General features: G+C 39.4%; 1 protein-coding gene across 1 annotated transcript in view; it reads right to left on the bottom strand.

Annotated features, from left to right (window-relative positions):
- HMCN1 (hemicentin 1) overlaps positions 1–21102 on the bottom strand; it is a 214230-nt gene that overhangs the window by 156191 nt on the left and 36937 nt on the right. Inside the window, exons 4-6 of the mRNA XM_009884504.1 lie at positions 17215–17373; positions 16535–16657; positions 1528–1699 (exon numbers count right to left, since the gene is read on the bottom strand). Of these exons, the coding sequence (XP_009882806.1) occupies positions 1528–1699; positions 16535–16657; positions 17215–17373 (454 nt within the window). The remainder of the gene's footprint in view (positions 1–1527; positions 1700–16534; positions 16658–17214; positions 17374–21102) is intronic.

The raw sequence follows: 21102 nt of genomic DNA, 5'->3' as shown, positions 1-21102 counted from the left end.
TACCCTCTAAACCTATTTCAAGCAAGATAAACTCCACAAGAAAAAATACTGATAACCCAGGTTCTCCTGGCAGAGGGGCATTAGCATGTGACTAATGGTGGGAATTCATATGAGATCTTCACAGGGAATTTAGCCTGTTAGACACCATAAACACCAATAAAAGAGTGCTAGTTTTCATACTGCACCGCACCACACTTTATATGTACACCTATGCATACAAATATATGGATGGTTGTATGCACGAACTGGTTCTCTATAGAAGTATTTTGCTCCCTCAAGGGCTGACTATGAAGCACCATCAGCACGAAAAACACATCTGGCTCTTTCAGAGCCCTAAAGGGAAAGGTGAAGTTGAAAATGCGATGTCCCAGTGTCAGTTTTTAACAGCTTATAAGACATGCCTCAACTAACTTCAGTGAAACTATGAGGATTTAAGTGCATGGAGCTGACCTACGAGAAAGGGAAACACATAGATGGGGTCATAGCTTCAGCTAAGCCTGACAGTTGTGCCCAGGATTATGTGTTATCATGGTTCGAAGAGACACTCTGAGAAAATTTCTTTCCTGTAAGCAAAGAAGAACGCCTCAGTGGAGGACAGATTATATTGCAGGAAACCCATCCTGTGCATAAAATATTTCCAAGATACTAAACTTAAACTATATCCTTAGCCAAGTCATTCAGAGAATACAAAGTATGATCTGAATTTATTTCTGCAGTGCTGTTGCAGGTAGCTAAGGCATCAACATAACAACAAACAGTAGATTTGTTCAAAATATCTTCAATTACAAATTAGCATCCAAATCTGTCATTGCATTCCCCATCACACCCTGGTCAGCTAGAGATGGGCACATGAGACAGGGTTTGATTTTGAGTGCTCTCAGAATCATTTGACTTAAGATAGTGATGTCTAATATATTGATAAGAAGTTTATACTACTGCCTTCAGAATATGTCACAAGACATAGGTCAGAAAAGACATTTTTTGTAACACAAACTCATCTAAGACTATCTATGATAATAACATAGTAAATCATTATACAATCCCCTTATAAGTTCTAGAACAAGTCATACATGATTTCTGCAGTAACATCAGAATGCTCAAAAAATCCAGATTTACCTTCCACCACATAAAAATCAGCCATCACGTATAACCCCTAAACGACGGTTCAGTGACTACATAAATACATGAAAAACAAAAGTGTCCAGAAATTTGGAATGCAAGGACAAATAGCAAGAAAGTAGATGGAGATGAGATGAACTGGTCAGAACAGGCAGGTTTTTCAGTTTCCTCTGAGCCAAAAAAATGGAACATTGGGAACAATTTAATTATCAGAAGTACATATGTCCAAAGATCCTGTATTTTAAAAATGAAATATAATTTAAAAATATCCTGAAATCCTGATACTGGTCTTGTGGGATTTCAGAGTTTGAAGAGAATCTGGTCCTGTCACGCAGGCAGAGTAGACATTTTGCCTTTTTCATTCACTTTTTTTTTTGCTATCACAAAAGAAGGTATAAACTACTTCACCTAATGGGTCATGAATTTCAATTGCTGGTGAAGGACCACTCAAAGACACTGTAACCTCTTTCAGACTTGGATCAAAAGGGATCTGCCAAGTATTTACAGCCATGGTCAAATGGTCTGTAGACAAGAGATGCACTTTGGAGGCTTGAACTGCTTCTTCAACCCATTTCAACACCTAGAATAGACAATAACAGTTGTTATTATACTGTCAACAGTATTTGCCGTTGAAATATTTTCTGCTGAAATACTATCTCCACTGTCTTGTAGAGATTCTGTGTTAACTTCTATTATAATAGAAGTTCACTACTTTCACCTATGATCCTTTTGCCCGATGACACGCAGCTACCACATCACCCTGAGAAAGCACAGTGGTAAAGAACTTGCCTAATACAATCACCCAATACATTCATTTCAACAAAGATGTTCTGGAGACAGCACAAGCAAGATTTCAACTTGTATCAGGAGCTCACAAGAGCACAGGAATACAGAAAGAAAAGAAGAGAGCATACCAGGAATATAGAAAAAACAAAGCACCAACATCAAAGCAAAGGTAAGCTTCAACTTCTACTGTTCAATGTAAGAATGAATATACACGATATTACAAAACAGACAGCCTGGAAAAACAAGGACCAAAACTGTGTTGTCTTACCTGTGTAGTTATCAATTCTGAAGTGAATAGGCTTATTTGCCACATTAGGGCAAATATATTTTTAAAAAAATAATATTTAAAAGACACGTAATTTTAACAGAAGATACCAAAGCCATGATTGGCATGATGCTTAAAGGAGTACAGAAACAGACCTGGGTACACCTCTATACAACATCCCCACATACACTTTTAAAAAGGAATTCCGGACACAAATCTATGCATATTTCTAGTCATCAACTAACTATTAGTTCCCTGAAGCAAGAAGAAAAACTCCCTCATCCAGATGTACTGAGTAACTGCTATCTATGGACTTTTTCAATTTTTTTTTTCCCTAAAACACCTAATACAAGCTACTATTAGGCACAGCATACAGGTGAGAATAGAGGGGAACAATGCTTCAGAAGATCAATTCTTGTGACCAAAACCAAATTTGTGCCTTACAGAATTATAGTCCTTAACTTTAAAAATTTTCAGTCACTGATTTTCAAACTAGAAAAGAAAAAAAAAAAAAAGGCAAATCATAGGTCTACATTATCACCTATTTCAAGAGAAAATAACAAAGACAGCCAAAACGCAAATAGAGTCTACAGTCTCGCTCTTTCAACTACTACTAACTCCGGAGTTGATCGCTATCAGATCACTCAGCATGAATAACATGATCCGGACTGACAGAAATGGGGTCATGCAAGTCATGCCAGATTTCCCAGAGAACAGCATACAGGGTTTACCTCAGGTTTGCGGAGGAGATGCGATGATATTTTGCCCAAGCATAAAATTAGAAAAATGTAGGCAGATGACACTACTCTTTATGAGGATAGGGTGAGACAGTTTGGGTTGTTCAGCCTGGAGAAGAGAAGGTTCTGGGGAGACCTTATAGCAGCCTTCCAGTATAAGAAGGGGGCCTACAGGAAAGCTGGAGAGGGACCTTTTACAAGGGCATGTAGTGATAGGACAAGGCGTAATGGCTTCAAACTGGAAGAAGGTAGATTTAGATTAGATACTAGGAAGAAATTTTTAACTATGAGGGTGGTGATGCACTGGAACAGGTTGCCTGGAGAAGTTGTTGAGACCCCATCCCTGGAAGTGTTCAAGACCAGGCCGGATGGGGCTTTGAGCAACCTGGTCTAGTAGGAGGTGTCCCTGCCCATGGCACGGGAGTTGGAACTAGATGATCTTTAAGGTCCCTTCCAACCTAATGGTTCTATGACTCTATGATATTATAGAATTTGTTATATAACCTGTTTTATCCACCTATTTGGTCTCAGTAGCAAGGTGTTGGCAGTGAGGCAGTCTCTGAGAGAGGAGACCAGGGCCTGCCCTGTGCTGGACACAACTGATCCCAGTCGGTTCTACAACAGCCCCACCACAGCCACAGCTGAGCCTGTCAGCCATGCTGGTGGCACCACTGTGTAAATGTATTTAAGAAAGGGCAAAATGCTACCTAGGCAGTGAGGGGTGAGGAAAAAAAGTGTGAGAAATAGCCCTGCAGTACCCAGCTGAGAGATAAAAAAAAGGGGAGGTGGTGCTGCAGGTGCCGGAGCAGAGATCTTCCTGCAGCCTGAGGGGACACCAGATGGAGCAGGTATTTCCCTGCAGCCTATGGAGGACCCCACACCAGTGTGGATTTTTCCTGACAGGACTGCAGCCCATGGGAGACACCACAGAGAAGGAAAAAGAGTGTGACGTGCGTGCGGAAGGACCAGTAGAGGGAAACCCCTATGTACTGACCACAACTCTCATCCCCCAGCAGCACTGGGGCAAGGGAGAAGGAGTCAGGAGTCAGGCTGAGCTGGGAAAGAGGGGAGGAAAGGTGTTCATACTTGCCTTTTTTCCCCACTACCTGAATGAGTAATTAAATATCTATTTTAATTGGCAACAAATTAATTTTCCTTAAGTTGAGTTTACTTTGCCCTCAACAGTGATAGATAAGTGATCCAGAAGCTTTCTCACTCCATTCCTCCTATTTTCTCCCCCTGCCTGGCTGCAGAGGGCGAGCGAGCAGCTGCGTGGAAGCTCGGCTGTTAGCCAAGGCTAACCCACTGCAATCCAAAAACCCAACCTCCCCCCAGAAGAACACCTGGCCTGTCAAAATAAATTATATTACATCAGCTCTGTATGTCACAGAGAAGCATATTTTTTTTTAATCCCATCGAAGCAACATATTCATGTTTCATGTAACATTGTGAATGTGATTCACAGCAATATTGATCCATCATTTTAGGTTACAATTAACCATGGCTGTATTCAGAAACATCTTTTAAAGGAGCTTTCGATGATGTCAGTCCAACTGGTCAGCACACAAGACCTAGAAACAAACAATAAACTAACCTAGACCTGTCATCCATTAGCAACAGAGGGCTCAAGAGTAAGTCCTTAGCTCTAGGAAAGCCTTATTTCCTCGGCTTGTTGGGTGTAATTTGCATACTTTGTCCATTAAAAAAATGGGTTGTGCCATAGGTTTCCACGCGAGATAACTTTGTGACAGAAACTAGATTCCAGCCCATTTTAAATAAAAGTGTACTTGTTCTTATATGTTATACTACGAATGCCCAGCAACCTTTACGCAAATGTGAAAGAAGTTCACATGTGAACTTCTCAAGATGTGAAGAAGTGAAGGGCATCATCCAAAATGCTTTTGAAATGGTGGGGGGATATTTTCTTAAATTATTATCCCTCCACAACTAGTAGTGCCTCACCTGAGACATGTTGAATGCCTCAATGCAATATGAAGTGAAACAGCAGTGACCACGCAACAACAGGGCCATGTGCCCTCTCCGCAAGGGTCTGCATAAGCAAGGTACTTAAGCATACTTTCAAAAGAACATACAAAAATCACAGTAAAATTAACTATACTACTCAAAACCCTTGAAGTAATGTGACCCAAGAGAGAAATATGGTTCCTGAAACAGCTAGTGACACTAGCTGTTCAGCAACTCTGTTTACTTTAGACAAACCTGGAACAGAATTCACAAGGCTTCAAAAAGATCCAGCTAATTTTAAGTTTTACCTTTAGAAATTATACATTTGGGTCCAAAAATACTTCCAAAAGAAATTTCAATCTGTTCTACTCACATGTATTGAGATGAGTATGACACTTTTTTGTACTAGGTATGTGGAAAACTTTCCATTTAATTCCAGGATCTTAACTCTGCAAGTAAGTTTTTAAATTAATTGTAAAATTTAATGAACCTATATGAATTTTCAGAAGGAAGGAATTTTCCAGTCTAACTTAAACTCATTCCAAGAGACTTAAGCAAAATAAATCAGGTCACAAGTTAAAGCATCTTTGCAGGAGCTTTGCTAATATATGTAAGAATTGGAATCACATTGGTATTTATACATAAAATTCTTTCTTAAGCTCAGAAGGGTTAATATTACATACCTGAAAAATTGGTATTTGACATTGGAACATAGATATGATAGGGGAAAAAAATAGCTGTTATTCCCAAATGATTTTTTTTAAACAACAAAATTAGGTAACAGTTTTAGCTCCCATGACACATTGTTGGGGTCTTCTAGTCATTACTACCTCATCCCCAACTCATGACCATCAGCCTCGCAGACCAGTGACAAGTGGTGTCCCTCGGGGTCCATACTGAGACCAGTACAGTTTAATATCTTCACCAATGACATAGACAGTGGGACTGAGTGCACCTTGAGCAAGTCTGCAGACACCACCAAGCTGAGTGGTGCAGTTGACATGCTGGAGGGAAGGGATGCCATCTAGAGGGACCCGGACAAGCTCGAGAAGTGGGCCCATGTGAACGTCATGAAGTTCAACAAGGCCAAGTGCAGGGTCCTGCACCTGGGTTGGGGCAACTCTCGGTATCAATACAGGCTGGGGGATGAAGGGATAGGTAGCAGCCCTGCCAAGAAGGACTTGAGGGTAGTGGTGGATGAAAAGCTGGACATAAGCTTACAGCCCAGAAAGTCAACTATATCCTGGGCTGCATTAAAAGAAGAGTGGCCAGCAGGTCAAGGAAGGTGATTCTGCCCCTCCACTTCACTCTTGCGAGAGCCCACCTGGAGTACCGCATCCAGCTCTGGAGCCCTCAGCACAAGAAAGGCATGGACCCGTTGGAGCGGGTCCAGAGGAGGGCCACAGAAATGATCGGAGGGCTGAAGCAGTTCTTCTATGAGGACAGGTTGAGAGAGTTGGAGTTTTTCAGGCTGGAGAAGAGAAGGCTCCAGGGAGACCTTGTTGAAGCCTTAAAGGGAGCTTATAAGAAAGTTGGGGGCAAACTTTTAAGCAGGGCCTGTTGTGTTACGACAAGGGGTAATAGTTTTAAACTGAAAGAGATTTAGACTAGATAGAAGGAAGAAATGTTTTACAATGAGGGTGGTAAAACACTGGAACATGCTGCCCAGAGAGGTGGTAGATGCGCCATCCCTGGAAACATTCAAGGTCAGGTTGGACGGTGCTCTGAGCAATCTGATCTAGTTGAAGGTGTCCCTGCTTATTGCAGAGGGGGTTGGACTAGATGACCTTTAAAGGTCCCTTTCAACACAAACTATTCTATGATTATATGAACTTGACGTGCCTCTTCCTGAGCAGCAACCACAGCAACCAGCAGGGTGGAGATGGCAACGCACCCAGCCAGCACTCCTAGACCAGTTCTGCGCTTACCACTCACAGTTGAAGAGTTAGAAGGTCCAAGCCTTTAGCAGCTTAGCTCACTCTCATAGTCTAGCCTCATGAGAGAAGCTTCTCTATAATTTGTTCAGGTTTATATTAACATCATTATTTCACAGTGAAAATAAGCGAGAATCATTGAATGGTTTAAGTTGGAAGGGACCCGAAAGATCATATAGTTCCAACCCCCCTGCCATGGGCAGGGACACTTCCCACTAGACCAGGTTGCCCAAATAGAATAGAACACACAGATGGAAAGAACACACAATTCTACCTAGGTCAATCTCTAAGCAACACTAAAGCTTACAAACCATCCCTCCACATTATAAACCAACACAAGATACTGGTTCAAGATTGCTCTAAGCTGTTCCTGCACTGAATGAGAAGGGATTTAAGTTTGTTAGAATTAGAATTATAAAATTACTAATTAACAGCATACATGATATCAGTGATCCTAAAGCACTATGTTGACCTTTGACAGCAACCGCAACAAGAAAAATTAATCTTAAAATCAGAGTACTGGCAACGTCACTATTCCAGCAGCTCTTACCAAAAGATATAAAACAATGTCTAAAAGTAGTCACACTCACTATAAAATGCACCTGGAGCCAAATTATCATCTTGCCATTACTTCCTTGGGGTGCTCAGGTTTTATATGTTGTTTTTCGTATGTTGTAGTTTATGAGTATGGGCACACGAAGGAATTGTTTCTGAGGTGAAACCAGCACAAAGAATTCCTCGCTGTTTGCTCCTTCCTAAAGTCCACTGCCCCACTTATCTGTTTCTGGGGTCATGCTGCAAGCCAGATCATTAGAATTATAGAATCATTAAAAGGATCTGTATTGAAAACAACCTGTCAAAGAGGGAGGAAATGTCTTAAACCACAGTCACCAAAACTTGTTAACACACAACTTCAGCAACAGAATTTAAGACAGGTTCTTCCAGCTTTAAATCTTTTTTGGGGTTTGTTGTTTGGGTTTTTTTCCCCTAATTATATTTCTCAGTCTACTACATCATATTAATTTCCTTTACAACAAATCTCACTTTCACACAGCATAGTTCACCTCAAGCCACTGTAGGACCATGTTACTTCTACAAATTTGGGAGGCAAGTGGGAAAGCTTTCTAGTGGGAAGTTTACAAGCAGGCAACCATTTATTTCAAAACAAAAATCTAATCAAAACAAATACTTTTATGAGCCCCAGATATCCTTGTTGGCAGATGGGAGAGCTGAGCCATGGAAACTGTTCCAAAAGCTCGCTTTCTTTCAAAGGTAAATTATATGAGGCCTTGTAGCCTATCACTGGAAACACAAGCAATAGTACTTTAATGATGCATAGCAGTCTAGTGTACTTTAAGAAGAGAATAAAGAACACTTTCAAATTAGAAAAGGAATTTCCAGTAAAGAAAGTGAAGTGAATCAAATCTTCTTCTACTCCTTTCCCCTTTCAGTGACAAAAAAGTCATTTCAGTTAACCGTAAAGTCAATTCAGACAACACTTTGCCACGAAAATACCAACACCAATTCAAATAGCACCGGGAAAAGAGAAGCCTGCCTTGTACTCCAACTCCTCACAGGTCCATTGCTGAAACAACCAGTATACTTGCAGCTGTGATGCTACTCTGGTTCTTTTAAGGGATGTTACTGGTCTGTGGACAGACGAAACATATCTGGCATAAAAAGACTGCTTTCAACTTCTGCTCGCACACCTTTCTTCAAATCACAGACTGTCAGCACCTCTTGGGCATGTTCTGCAGAGACCAGGCACCAACTATTTTTGGGTGTGGAAGCAAACCAACTCTAGCTTTCGATTTCTTTGCTGAGACAATCCAGCATAGGGTTCACTGCATGTGACCAGGCTAGTTTTCATCAAGGTGAGGATACATCTTACCAGAAATGGGAGCTAAGCCTCCCTGATAAAAACCAGTAAATAGTTCATCGGTACACAATCAAATCGGGTCAAAAATCTAATCTGAAGGGCACATATGTAGCTGTCTCACCAAGCCCGTTAATAATGGAAAACACAGGTCCAAGGGGTTAGCTTGTGCAAACTTTGCTTTATCAAAGTTAAAGTGCAATTGAACCACTACTATATGAACCAGATGTCTGCATAGAAACAGAACTAAGTTTGTACTCATTCACAAGATGACACATTTCAGAAGTTGTAAATCACAATGATTTGATTGATGCCGAGCTGCATACTGAGTATGATGCCTTATGGCATCTCCCAGTGCAGCTGGGTAAGTTTGTTAATAAAGCTACTTTTACCAAGGCCAGAGAGAGATGAGACGTCTGAGACAGAATGCTTTCAACATACAGCTACCAGAGCACAATAAAAAAATAGTATTGACATAATTAAGGCCACCAAAATTGATATCACTAGATTCCTTAAGAAATCTCAACATAGAGAATTAGCTATGTCCTCTTTCTAAGAGAAGGGATGGTAACATTTTCTTCCATCTCCACCCTCCTACCCCTGCTCCCATTTTTGAATCTCATTTTACAAATAAGAATGTTCATTCAAAAACTATCCGAATCCACTAGACAAATTTAAGGTTTGAGTTAGCATATAAATGTGAATTTGACACAGTTAATCTCACTTCTTTAAAGCAGTAACACAAAGAAAGAAAGAAAAAAAAAAACCCACACACAACCCCCTTTTTTTTAAACATCCCTTAATATCCCTTTGCTTTCAGAAGGCTTCAAAATGTCAGCTTCAAAGAAAAAAAAAACAAAACCTCAGTCTTGGATTTTTAGATCAATTTAAACCAGCTGAGCTTGAATTAAGGGAATTTTCAACTGGATAGCCAAGTACATGCTAAGTTTTGTGGTCCCTGCTGGAACTAGCTAATTTGCAGGCAATGAAAACAAATTCTGGGGACGTAAAAATATTTGAACATTTACCAAGATCCAATCTGAATCCAGAACAGAGACTGAGCTCAAACTTTTCTTTTTTAAATCTTTACCAAGTTGGTTTTTGTTCTCAGTGAAAACAGTCTTCCACTATGCAAAAGCTTTCTAGACACTTTACTCATCTGCTATAGTTTGATAATTTAGGTAATGGAATAGATGTAAAATTAAAAAGACAAGTATTGCCACAGTTTCATCTCAGATGTATAACACGATTTCAAGGATACTAGGTTTCCATCTGTGTATCTTACAGAATGAGAAAATTTATCTGCTCTTGAAGCACATCATAAGGCTCTTTTGGTTCTGATTATCTTTTAGGATTAATGACGCATGCTCAATTCCGTTATCTCTCCTTATCATTCTCAGGACATGAAGTGGAAGGTGACAGGGATCAGTCAACATGGATTTTTCCAAAAGAGGCAGTGGTTAATGGATTGAAGTCTTCCACCCAGTATACCTTTAATGGGAGTTTGGTCTTTCTTCTTTCATTCCAACAGCTAGGTAGTCAGATGAGGACTGCCAGGATTCTAAAAGAAGTACATCCTATTTCTGTAGCTCCTACCATTAGGAGGAGCTAATGGTAGGAGCTACAGAAATGTTTTTTTTACTTTTTTTTTCAATGTTACATTGAAAAAAAAAAATAAGAAGAGTTTGCATCTTCTTCCACTTCTGAAATCTATGAAACAAAATTAAATAGGGCTACAAAAATGTGTAATATTTCTGAAGAGCAGGCATACATATTTTACACTTTGACCTATTGTGAACACAAAGCAAAGTGAAGCTGGCTCAAGATTTTCAGGGAAGTCTAACCAACGCTAAACAGTAGACATGGGCTCTCAAGCACACGTTATGACAACTACGTCTGACCTTACGCAAATGGAAATGTATTTCCTTATGTAAATACATATTGATCTAGTTATACGAAGTATGATTTTTAGACCCTCTGGTTCCTATAATTGTACATTGACTACGTTAACAAGGGTTCTGTCCTCATTCTTGTATTTTTAGTTTGTGCAATTTGCGTGGCTGCCAAGCTGCCGCATTAGCCACACCACCTTAATCTCTTTACACTCCTTAACCAAAAGGGGAACAACAACATATTTCTATCTCACAGGAACGTTATGTGAATAGATACAGCAATGATGTACTTAGATACTACCGCAACTGCTGTAAATCTTAGCAAAAATTCCAGTTCATTAATTGTATGCAGGCTGGGTGATGACCCTGAGGCTACTTAGGAGTTCTCTTATAGCAGAATTTGCCCTTAAAATAAAATGCATCATCCCAGGGGAGAATTATGTTGTACAACTGCCATTTCAGAAAAAAAGAAAGCAAGAACACCTTTGTTTTTAAGGCAAGTATATATCAGAAGTAGAAGCTACTGAGAATATGTAAGGGTCTTAAATTCAGAGTGGAACCCAACTTCAGCTTTTGAGAGATTTTCAAGTTCAAAAATGAAAATGGAAGGCAACAGAATGACCCAGCTGTCTTTAGTCGAGCAGTAACTCGCTTGTATAGTTAAATTTTTTCCCAAAGTTCAATAGGCAATTCTGGGAGATCCATTTCCCAACCCTGTCATTCCAAAGAGGTTTGCAATACTGCTGTAACACTAGTTTGGAAGTAGGGTGGTTTTTTCCCCTTTGGGACCCTTACAGAACACCCCCAAAATAACAGCAGCTTTTGTTGTTCTGCCAAAATGGGGCTTGATTAATATTACTAGAGGGGCAAGGGCAAATACAGAAATAATTTATAACACTTCAGAGAATTTATTCTTGCAACCTGCCCTGCTGTCAGGTCTTTACTTGGAATGCATACTGAAACCTGGAAAATCTATGGAGCATGATCTCTATTCCCATTTGTTTATTCTGGGTCTCAAGAATATTTCTCAAACAGTCAAAGCAGCAGGATTTGTAGTTAACGGTTTCATTGCTTAAGTATCTGCAGGTTCATGCTTCCACCCAAAGAGAAAAATATTCTAATAATGCTTTTAAATGCACATCTAAAAATATGACTGAGACGGTGCATATGAAAATTATACTCTGAAAATAAATCATAAATTATACATATAACTATAATTACATGTACAAAAAGCACATGACTGAAAAGTTTATTAGTGTTGAATCTCAAGCTCTTCAAAGTTAGGAGGAAACACGAGAACTAAGCCTGCCTGCTTTCAACTGTCTTTAAAACATCCTTTTGCAGTTTTTTATGTCAGTCCTTACATACATGATCACAGTCTATTTTTTCCAGAGAATCCAAGTTCCATATAAAATAGAGAAAGGACAGCTGTAACTATTTTTATTCCTCCCTTGTTTGGCATTCACTGCACAATACATATCTTCAGAGTAGAAGCATACTCTCCAAGGCAACATTCAGCTGCCTCTGCCATGAAACCATTCCTTCTCTTTCCATGAAAATGCATACTGACTGTTTGGGGTGGAGGAAGAAGAGAAGTCAAGAAATAGGGCTATGCAAGAAACCTTAATTCTAAGCTACAATTTTGAGCTTTTGACTTTGTCACCTTCATGTTACTCTTGTAAAGCAGTGGAAGGGCCTTTTACACTTTTAAAAAAGTGAAACAAAATTTAAAATTGCTTCCTCATGTAGCATCATCTAAACTTGTGCTTGGTTTATACGCAATACAGACCTTTAATATTAACCCAAGCCATTTAAGTGTAACTCCTAGGTTGCCATCCCCTGTGAGGACTAACAGCCAGGAGAAGCATTCATGAGTGTGAACAACACCGGACTCCATTCCAGATCCACATGAACTTACAGACATTAACCTTTTGCGCCTTCCCCACAAGAATGATCCCTTTTGCACCATTCCTTTTAACATGTTCTGCTACCAGTCTTGTTCTATCCCTGACTTTAGTTCCCTTCCCAATCTCCTCTCATTCACATCATCGCTTTTGTTCACAGGCTTCTCACCCAAATTCCAAACTCTTTTTTTTCATCTAGTCACATCCACCTTTCAGGTCACTCAACAACAACCCCTTTTTCCACCAAGACAACACCATGTCTCCAGCTTCCTTCACCATCATTTCTCAGACTCCTCCCATCAATGTTCTGTATATGGAACATCCATTTCTACTTATTTTACAAATCAGTAAGAAAGCTGTATTTAAGCAGCCTAAGGAAAATTCTCCCTTTCTACAGGAAGCTTAGAACAAAAAAACCCAAGTGTTTCAATACTAAAAGAAATTGAAAACTACTATTCACTAGCTTAGTTCTTGTGAACTCCCAGCTTTAGCTGTACTAATCAGTCCAATTCATCACACACAGTAATGACTCATTTTTACCACAAACAATCAAAATGACCTGGAGGCATGATCTGAACCACCTATAACTAATTAAATCACCACTATTTTTAAGCTGTACCAAATTCGCACTGTGATGATCATCACTGTTCATCTTAACACCAGTTCTGACATCAGTACAAACCTCTGGGCATCAGAATCATTTACAGGAATTTTCTTACAGTACTCCATTATGAGGGGAATAAGTAAGTGTAGTGTAATATAACTTCAGTTCAGGACAAAATTAGTACCTTCTGGAAAGATAGGAATAATATTGAAAATGGTTATGAAAACACAGAACTTGTTCTTAACAGGAAAATTTCACCCATGTTTGATGAGTATTCTCATCGCATTTTAATTTCGAGCAATTACTGCAAATTAAGCCCTGAGTCTACAAAAGCAGCCACACAACCTCACTGCAGCCAAGGAAATCTCACCCTAAAGAAACACCTTTCAAGATCAGGACTTAAATGCTTTGATGAAACAAGCATAATAACCTTCCCAAGACACTGGAGACAATGCTACTATGAGAATGCTAATGTTCTTTCAGATGGAAGGAAATTAATTTTAGAACTGATTCAATAGGATAAAAACCTCAAAACTAGAGACCGGTTTGAAAAATTTCAAATGGAAGACCACTTAATTTGCAGTCAAGTACGGTAGTATTCACAAGTTGTTAACAGAACTTCAAAACCAAAACTTGAATAGTACATCTTTCCCTTTTAAGGACTCTGATCACAAAATACTTTTCCTCCCTTACAGACCTGGAATCAGGTAATTCACCAAATTTTACCATACATGATGAAAATGTATTTGGCCTTTTACTATTAGAAACCTGTTATGGTTTTGGAGTACAGAGTTACCTGTGGAGATGATGGTACACCTGATACCCCAAATAAAGGAAAAACCTAGAAAAATTTTAGACAATAAAAACACAACTTGTGCTTTAGACTTTAAGAATATTCTTATTAATCTAATGCACAGAAACCACGGCAAATTTGTCAAAATATGACCTCCCTCTCATACTGTTAGAAGAGCTTCATTCAGCAGATAAGTGGAGATACTTACTTATTTCATGCTTTGCTGGACTGAACCCAACACAACTTTGTCAACTGACATAATTTTGACCAAGTTATTTGTAGTATTTGAGATCATAACATCCTTTTCAAAAGTGAAAAAAGGCAATAGATTTTCTTAGGCTTCTCGATAACACAAGCATTGGATAAGTATCAAGTATTGTTTTGTTGTGTTTCCTTGTAGCTAGCTTATAATATTGCTTAATTCTCCACTTAATGCACAAAGGGCAAGGACGAGAGTAATGGTTTGAATCTTTATACACTAAAAATAGCTTTGTTTGGGGTTTTTGGGGGGACAACAATCAAAAATGTTTTAACAAAACAAGACATTGGTTTGGCAGAGTATTCATAGTCAGTGACTTTGTAGCTCTCCTAATTTATAAATCAGCGTTAGCAGTCTCTAGGCCCAAAACAGTGAATATGTTTCAGCATTTAGAAACTTCATTCTTTACACATCATTGACTACTCAGACAAAAAAGAGGGCAGGTTTTATTTCTGTTGAATCTTGCCTGAAGGATATACCATAATCAGCTGATGCAGATTACTACCACATCTCCTGTCCATTTGCATCCACCCATTGGTGGATATATTCCTTGAAAACAGGATTTCTGATCCAGAACTGCAATCTGCAGTGAAGATTTTATTTGGGATGACAGCCTCTTGGCAAACTCGTTTTCACAGTCCTTTAGCCCAGGCATAACTTTACGTAAGGTCAATGATCACTAAAATTATTTCAGAGTCTTTTGGTTTTTGTTTTAATGCAAATTGTTCGGCAGTTATTGTGGAAGACTGCTGAAAATGATGTAGAGCTGTTTTTTTTTACCAAGGCGATCTTTTACAGCCTACAGCCACTGAAAGAAGATGCAATCATAATAAAGCAGTGTACTCCTACCTCCCCTCCAAAAAAACCTGCAAGAATAGCACCTACTGATATCATAACTTTTTTATACCAATCTCTGACTCTTCTGCAGGCCACAGGCTGTCTAGCTTGTAAATGAGGAGTCCATTATTTGCTCAAAGGAAATGCTAAGATGAAGCAGGAAGGAGGTGAAAGCGGCTACTGAACCCCCCTGCTTAAAACTTTACTCAAAATTCAACGACAGACTAACCGTTCAAGCAGAAGCTGGTATTCATAGAAACAGGAAAGTGCCAAGAAGTTCAAAAAGCAGAGGCAGACAGCCAACAGAACAGTGCATGCCAGCTCCACTTAAGAACACAGTGTTGTCTAGAACCTACAAGTTGCTCTTTTTGCTCACTTCTACCTCCCAAAACAAGAAGAAAACAACAGCAAAACAATCAAACAAAAACTTTATCCTAAAACTTCAGTCCTGGGAAAGAGCATTCCCATCTGCAGTGCCATGATCCCTTCTATATAAAGGGATTTCGTGGAGTCTTACAGAGAAAAGTTTTACCCTTCATACACAAAGTATTACAAAATGCAGGTCAGGAATTGCGCAGTCCCAACAGCTAATTTCTTCTCCTCTGACTTTTAACCTATCTGATTTTGGAAGGATAAATCTTCTGGGAACTCCTCCTTTTGATCACCTTTACATCATTGCCAGTACCTTATAACATCCCCAATAAGAACTTCCATTTTTCTAGGCAACAACATAGAAAACTGCAATGTATCTCCAACATTTGTCATTGCTCAAATTCTAGGAAAGAAAGAAAAAGTAACAAACTGAAGTAAATTTTTATTAAAAAACTTCATCTCGTTACTGCCTATATCATGAAGTCAAAGGAAAATGTTTACATTTATAAACAATTACAGCTCCCCAGATAACCAACATATGATTTCATCACTCTCCAACTTATTTTCTCATGCGCTATTGAAATTTCAAACTCACTGGAGTTTGCAAAGAAAATACTCATTCAAGGGTGTGGGTCAGCAACCACAATTACCGGTAAGTCTGCAGAGCTGTCAAAAGTATTGAAACAATAACCTCAATCAAAAAGTTACTACAGTTACTTTATGAACAATGAAATCTGCTAGCTCATAGTTATCTGCCCATAATGTAAGGAACATTTTTGTCCAGGCTTATTAGAAATCCTTTGCTTGCTAACTAACAAAATGCTCATTTAAAGTTGATACTGCACTCTCATGCAAAGTAGTAAAGCCACTGTGCTACGCAGAGCACAGAACTGCTTATTTCAAAGGCTGTCCTTGAAGCCTTCTGGCACAGGTAGAGGGAAGTTGGTGAGGTTCTGTTTAGATATGATGGTTCACACCTCCCTAACATAAATAAAAGTCGCAGAATTGCATCCTGATATAGCAGATGGAAAAAGAAGGAAGGGAAAGGTGGAACAGAGCCCTCATACCAACAGTAGAACATTTAGAAATTCCCCTTATTCTGCTTAACCCACTATCAGGTCATGTAAAACGTTTAGAGTATAAGCTCCTGCCTTGCTTTCTCTATATATTGCAGAATTCAAGCAAAGTTACCTCATTAACTTGTTTTTTGTCCAAGTGAAAAACTTGACCAGAACTCGTTGAGGCAATTTCTTCATAGACCTTGTAACCAATGTGATCCCTGTCATCACAGTCTCCAGTCAGCACAAACACTACCTGTATTTAAAAAAAAAAAATAAAAAAATCATTGGCACACAGTGCAAACCTTAGGAAAACATTGCAAAGACAGCATTAAGGCATGACAATAAACGAATTGTATCACTTGGCATGGGTTCATATTACTTTGCATGAAGGGCAGCTATATTGCACTCACTACTGATGGAAAAAGCAATGAAGAAGAAAATGAACACACAAGAATCACTTTAGAAGTGATACTCATCTATCAGCACTTGTACTTCACGGAATACTTCTTTCAGAACAATATAAAAACATCCACATAAGTGGTAAGCTGACTAACAATACATATACTGGTAGAAGGTTCGGTTGCAGTATTTAATTCACTCTATTAAAAGAAATATTACTTTAAGTTTTTTCTTAACCTGATTAGTTAACTCTCTGTTTAAAAAAATAAAAGTTCCCTAGAATGGCAGTATTATGGTCCCTTCTATAAAAAGATTTCACTGAGTCTCACATAGAGGAATTTTACCCTTCAGTATTGAGAAAACAGGGCACCAAATACATAAACTAGCTCAGAATGTAAATCCCCTCTGTACCTGTGATTGTTTCTGTTGAATGAGTTGAAGTACTTCATGGGCAAGTCTATAATCTTTGGATCGTGCATCAGTAAATACATAGATGAAGGAACCAGGAAGAGAAATTTCTAGAGCGATCTTTATTGCCCCGATGCTCATCTCTGGACAGTCTCCACCACCCTGTTCAAAATTAGAAGAAAAATAAAGCATTTTTCCAAGCAAAAATAACATACCAAGTAAGTTACTTTCTTTTTGGACATTCAAGACAGATACTTTTTCAGTTTCTAATAATTTATTAACTTTTTTTTATCCTAAGCATTGTATGGTTTCTGCAGAGTACTGTCACAGACTCACACTCACAAGCAACAACTGCAACAATTCCTCAGGGAAAATAAAGTCCAAGGACAGACTGTGGTTCGCCCTGAAAATGGTTGGTGTTGTGGTCACTCTTCTCTTTTCTGGGAGCACTGTGTTTTGTTTAGCTCCAGCTCTTGTAACAGCTTGATTTTTTGTACTTACACACTCACTTGATAATTGACAATTTCATTGCTCTGGTAGTACGTGTTGGTCATAGAATGGTTGCAGCTGGAAGGGACCTTAAAGATCATTTAGTTCCAATGCCCCTGCCATGGGCAGAGATGCCTTCCACTACACTGGGTTGCTCAAAGCCCCATCCAACCTGGCCTTGAATAATTCCAGGAATGGGGCATCCACAACTTCTGTGGGCAACCTGTGCCAGTGTCTCACCACCCCTGCAGTAAAGAATTTCTTCCTAATAGTGAATCTAAATCTACCCTCTTTCAGTTTAAAACCATTACCCCTCGTTGTATCACTACACTCCCTGATAAAGAGTCCCTCCCCATCTTTCCTGTAGGCTCCCTTTAGGTACTGGAAGGCTGCTATAAGGTCTCCCCAGAGCCTCCACTTCTTCAGGTTGAACAACCTCAACTCTCTCAGCCTGTCTTCACAAGAGAGGTGCTCCAGCCCTCGGATCATCATTGTGGCCCTCCTCTGGACTCACTCCAACAGGTCCATGTCCTTCTTACGTTGGGTGCTCCAGAACTGGATGCAGTACTCCAGGTGAGGTCTCACCAGAGCAGAGTAGAGGGGCAGAATGCCTCCCTCAACCTGCTGCCCACGCTTCTTTTGATGCAGCTCAGGATGGGGTTGCCTTTCTGGGCTGTGAGCACGCGTTGCCAGTTCACGTTGAGCCATGGGAGGTTATGGTCATAGATGCAGATGGGAAATCATCTCAGCCAAACAGTGCCAAGCTCGAGGAGGAGCTTTAGATACCAGAACAACAAGAACTTGACCAAGACTTCATACTGCAGGGCAGCCAATGCACGGAGCTCAGAAGAGGAGGCACAGGTGATGTATTCCCAGTGACCTTTGTTGCTAAGTAGACAGTTATATAGCTGCAGATTTTTCACACCACGTGTTTAATCAAAATGCTTCCAAGTGTGACTTTCTTTAACTTTATATGAAAGGAACAGTTTCTCTTCCTAAATAAGAACTAGATGAAAATACTGTTTAAATAAAAGTTCACTTCAACTTACATAAAAATTAACTTGGCATACTGGACACATATTGAACTTTCCAAAGAGCTGAAGACTAACTGTAAAACCTGCCCCTGTAAACAGCAACAGATCTGCACTTTCAAGATTAAATGTAAAAGTTATTTCTTTTATTTCTACAATCAACATGCCTTCACACATACTTGTATACAAATCTCCACATGCTGGGAAGAAGAAGAAAAAAGATAATGCAATTGTTGCGTCTCTTTTTAATTCTTGAGATGCCACTAGAAATTATGCTTTGAAGTTAAACATTCACACAGACACATAGACCGGAAAAAACTTTGTCTCCCACAGTCCCCCAGACCTTAAGAATTTCAGTTGTCCCCAATGAAATGTTCATGTCAGTAACAATTTTTAACCTATCAGTATCTTTAATCCCATTTCAAAGCAAGAATATCAATAAATTTCTCATCCATGTTAAAGAATACATACATCAGCATTGTTCTTTTTAAAAGTCGGTCCATTATAAATACAATCTTAGTTTTATGGGAAAAGTAAGTGGTAGACTCCAGACTGCCTGAAACTCAAGAGATAATTCTCAAAAAAACATTTTTGGCACACGTCAGAACTTTACCTTGGCAATGCTTATACAATGCTATGGAACAGATCAATATATCCAAGTTATTTCTTTTCTGCTCTTGCAAAGTGAATGTCATCTTCAGCAAAAGACTGTTCCATGAAAAGCTTTAATTTGCAGGCAAAGTCAAGATAATCGCTAATTTCTATAGACACCTACTTGGAACAAGAAAGTCTCTATCCCCACTTCAAGTCTACTAGATTGTTGTCTGATGTAATATTCTATATGGCAGCATCTATTTCGTATGTATAATAGGAAAAGCAATGCTGAGCTAAATGGTTATTCTGAGAACAAGCATGACCTTTTCTATAGTCCTAATGTAGAAGAGGGGTACTCTCAAAAGGCAACTATGTGCAGCTACGAAACACAAATGTATTAGCTTTATTTAAAAAAAAAAAAAAAAAAAAAGAGAGAGAAATTTTTCCTGTCAACATTTCCTGCCTTTCTCTCTAAAGTGCAATTAAATATCGTTACAATTACCTTGTGAAGTTTTCTGGAAAAACAGAAGTTAGTAAAGCACAGCAAGTCTCATTTTCCATTCAGTTTGGACAGGCACACAGAAATTTAGATTGTTAGCTCAGCTCATCTTTACTCTTCACATTTCTTACGTCTAAATTTAGTATCTATTTAACTATTTACTTAACTGGCATTGTATCCACTTACAAATGGATAAATTTAGTATCTGATTTAAAAAGTGTTATCAACACTTCTTACAGAAGACTATTTTCATTAAGTTGTCATTTTTACTCTGAGAAATACACAAATAAGGCCTTTTCATAACTGTTGATGCAACAGTATTGTCATCTGTATCATAGGACCATGTAACACTCAAACTATTTGCACATACTTTGAAAGATTTTCATATAGACAAGATTTAAGTATATAGCTTATCCAAATAAGTATGCATTGTGAAAACTGTATATAATACAAGAATACACAAAAAAGCTGGTTAACACTTAAAAAAAAAAAAAAAAGACACTAAGAAGCCACTGCTGCCCAAGTACAAGTTATTGTCATGCCCTGGGCATGGTAGAGCAGCCAAAGGACAATGAGGCTGACAGCCCAAATACATCAGAGGAGCCACCAGGGCCAGAAAGGCCTACTCAACGCATTAAGACTGCCTCTACAAGGAAGAAAAAGAGGGTTATAGTCATGGGCAACTCAGCTCTGAGGGGGACTGAGGGCCCGATATGTAGGGCAGACCCCACTCTCAGGGAAGTCTGCTGCCTCCCTGGGGCACGGGTCAGGGATGTCACAAAGAGACTCCCCTAGCCTGGTGCGGCCCTCGGACTACTACCCACTGCTTCTCTTCCATGTGGGGGGTGACAAAAGTGCAAATCTAAGTGCAAAAATGATTAAAAGAGGCTCTGAGGGGGACTGAGGGCCCGATATGTAGGGCAGACCCCACTCTCAGGGAAGTCTGCTGCCTCCCTGGGGCACGGGTCAGGGATGTCACAAAGAGACTCCCCTAGCCTGGTGCGGCCCTCGGACTACTACCCACTGCTTCTCTTCCATGTGGGGGGTGACAAAAGTGCAAATCTAAGTGCAAAAATGATTAAAAGAGGTATCAGGGCATTGGGACAGTTAGTACGGGGATATGGAGCACAGTTTATTTTTTCGTCCCTACTTCCAGTTGCGGGCAATGACATTGAAAGGAACAGACGAGCTCAGTCTGTTAATACATGGATCCACGGCTGGCGTCACCGCCACAATTTTGGGTTCTTCAACAATGGAATGGCCCACGCGGCAGGGCAT

The sequence above is a fragment of the Charadrius vociferus genome, unplaced genomic scaffold (assembly GCF_000708025.1).
Source record: "Charadrius vociferus isolate BGI_N301 unplaced genomic scaffold, ASM70802v2 scaffold220, whole genome shotgun sequence".
Lineage (NCBI taxonomy): Eukaryota > Metazoa > Chordata > Aves > Charadriiformes > Charadriidae > Charadrius > Charadrius vociferus.
This window is presented reverse-complemented; position numbering and strand designations above follow the sequence as displayed.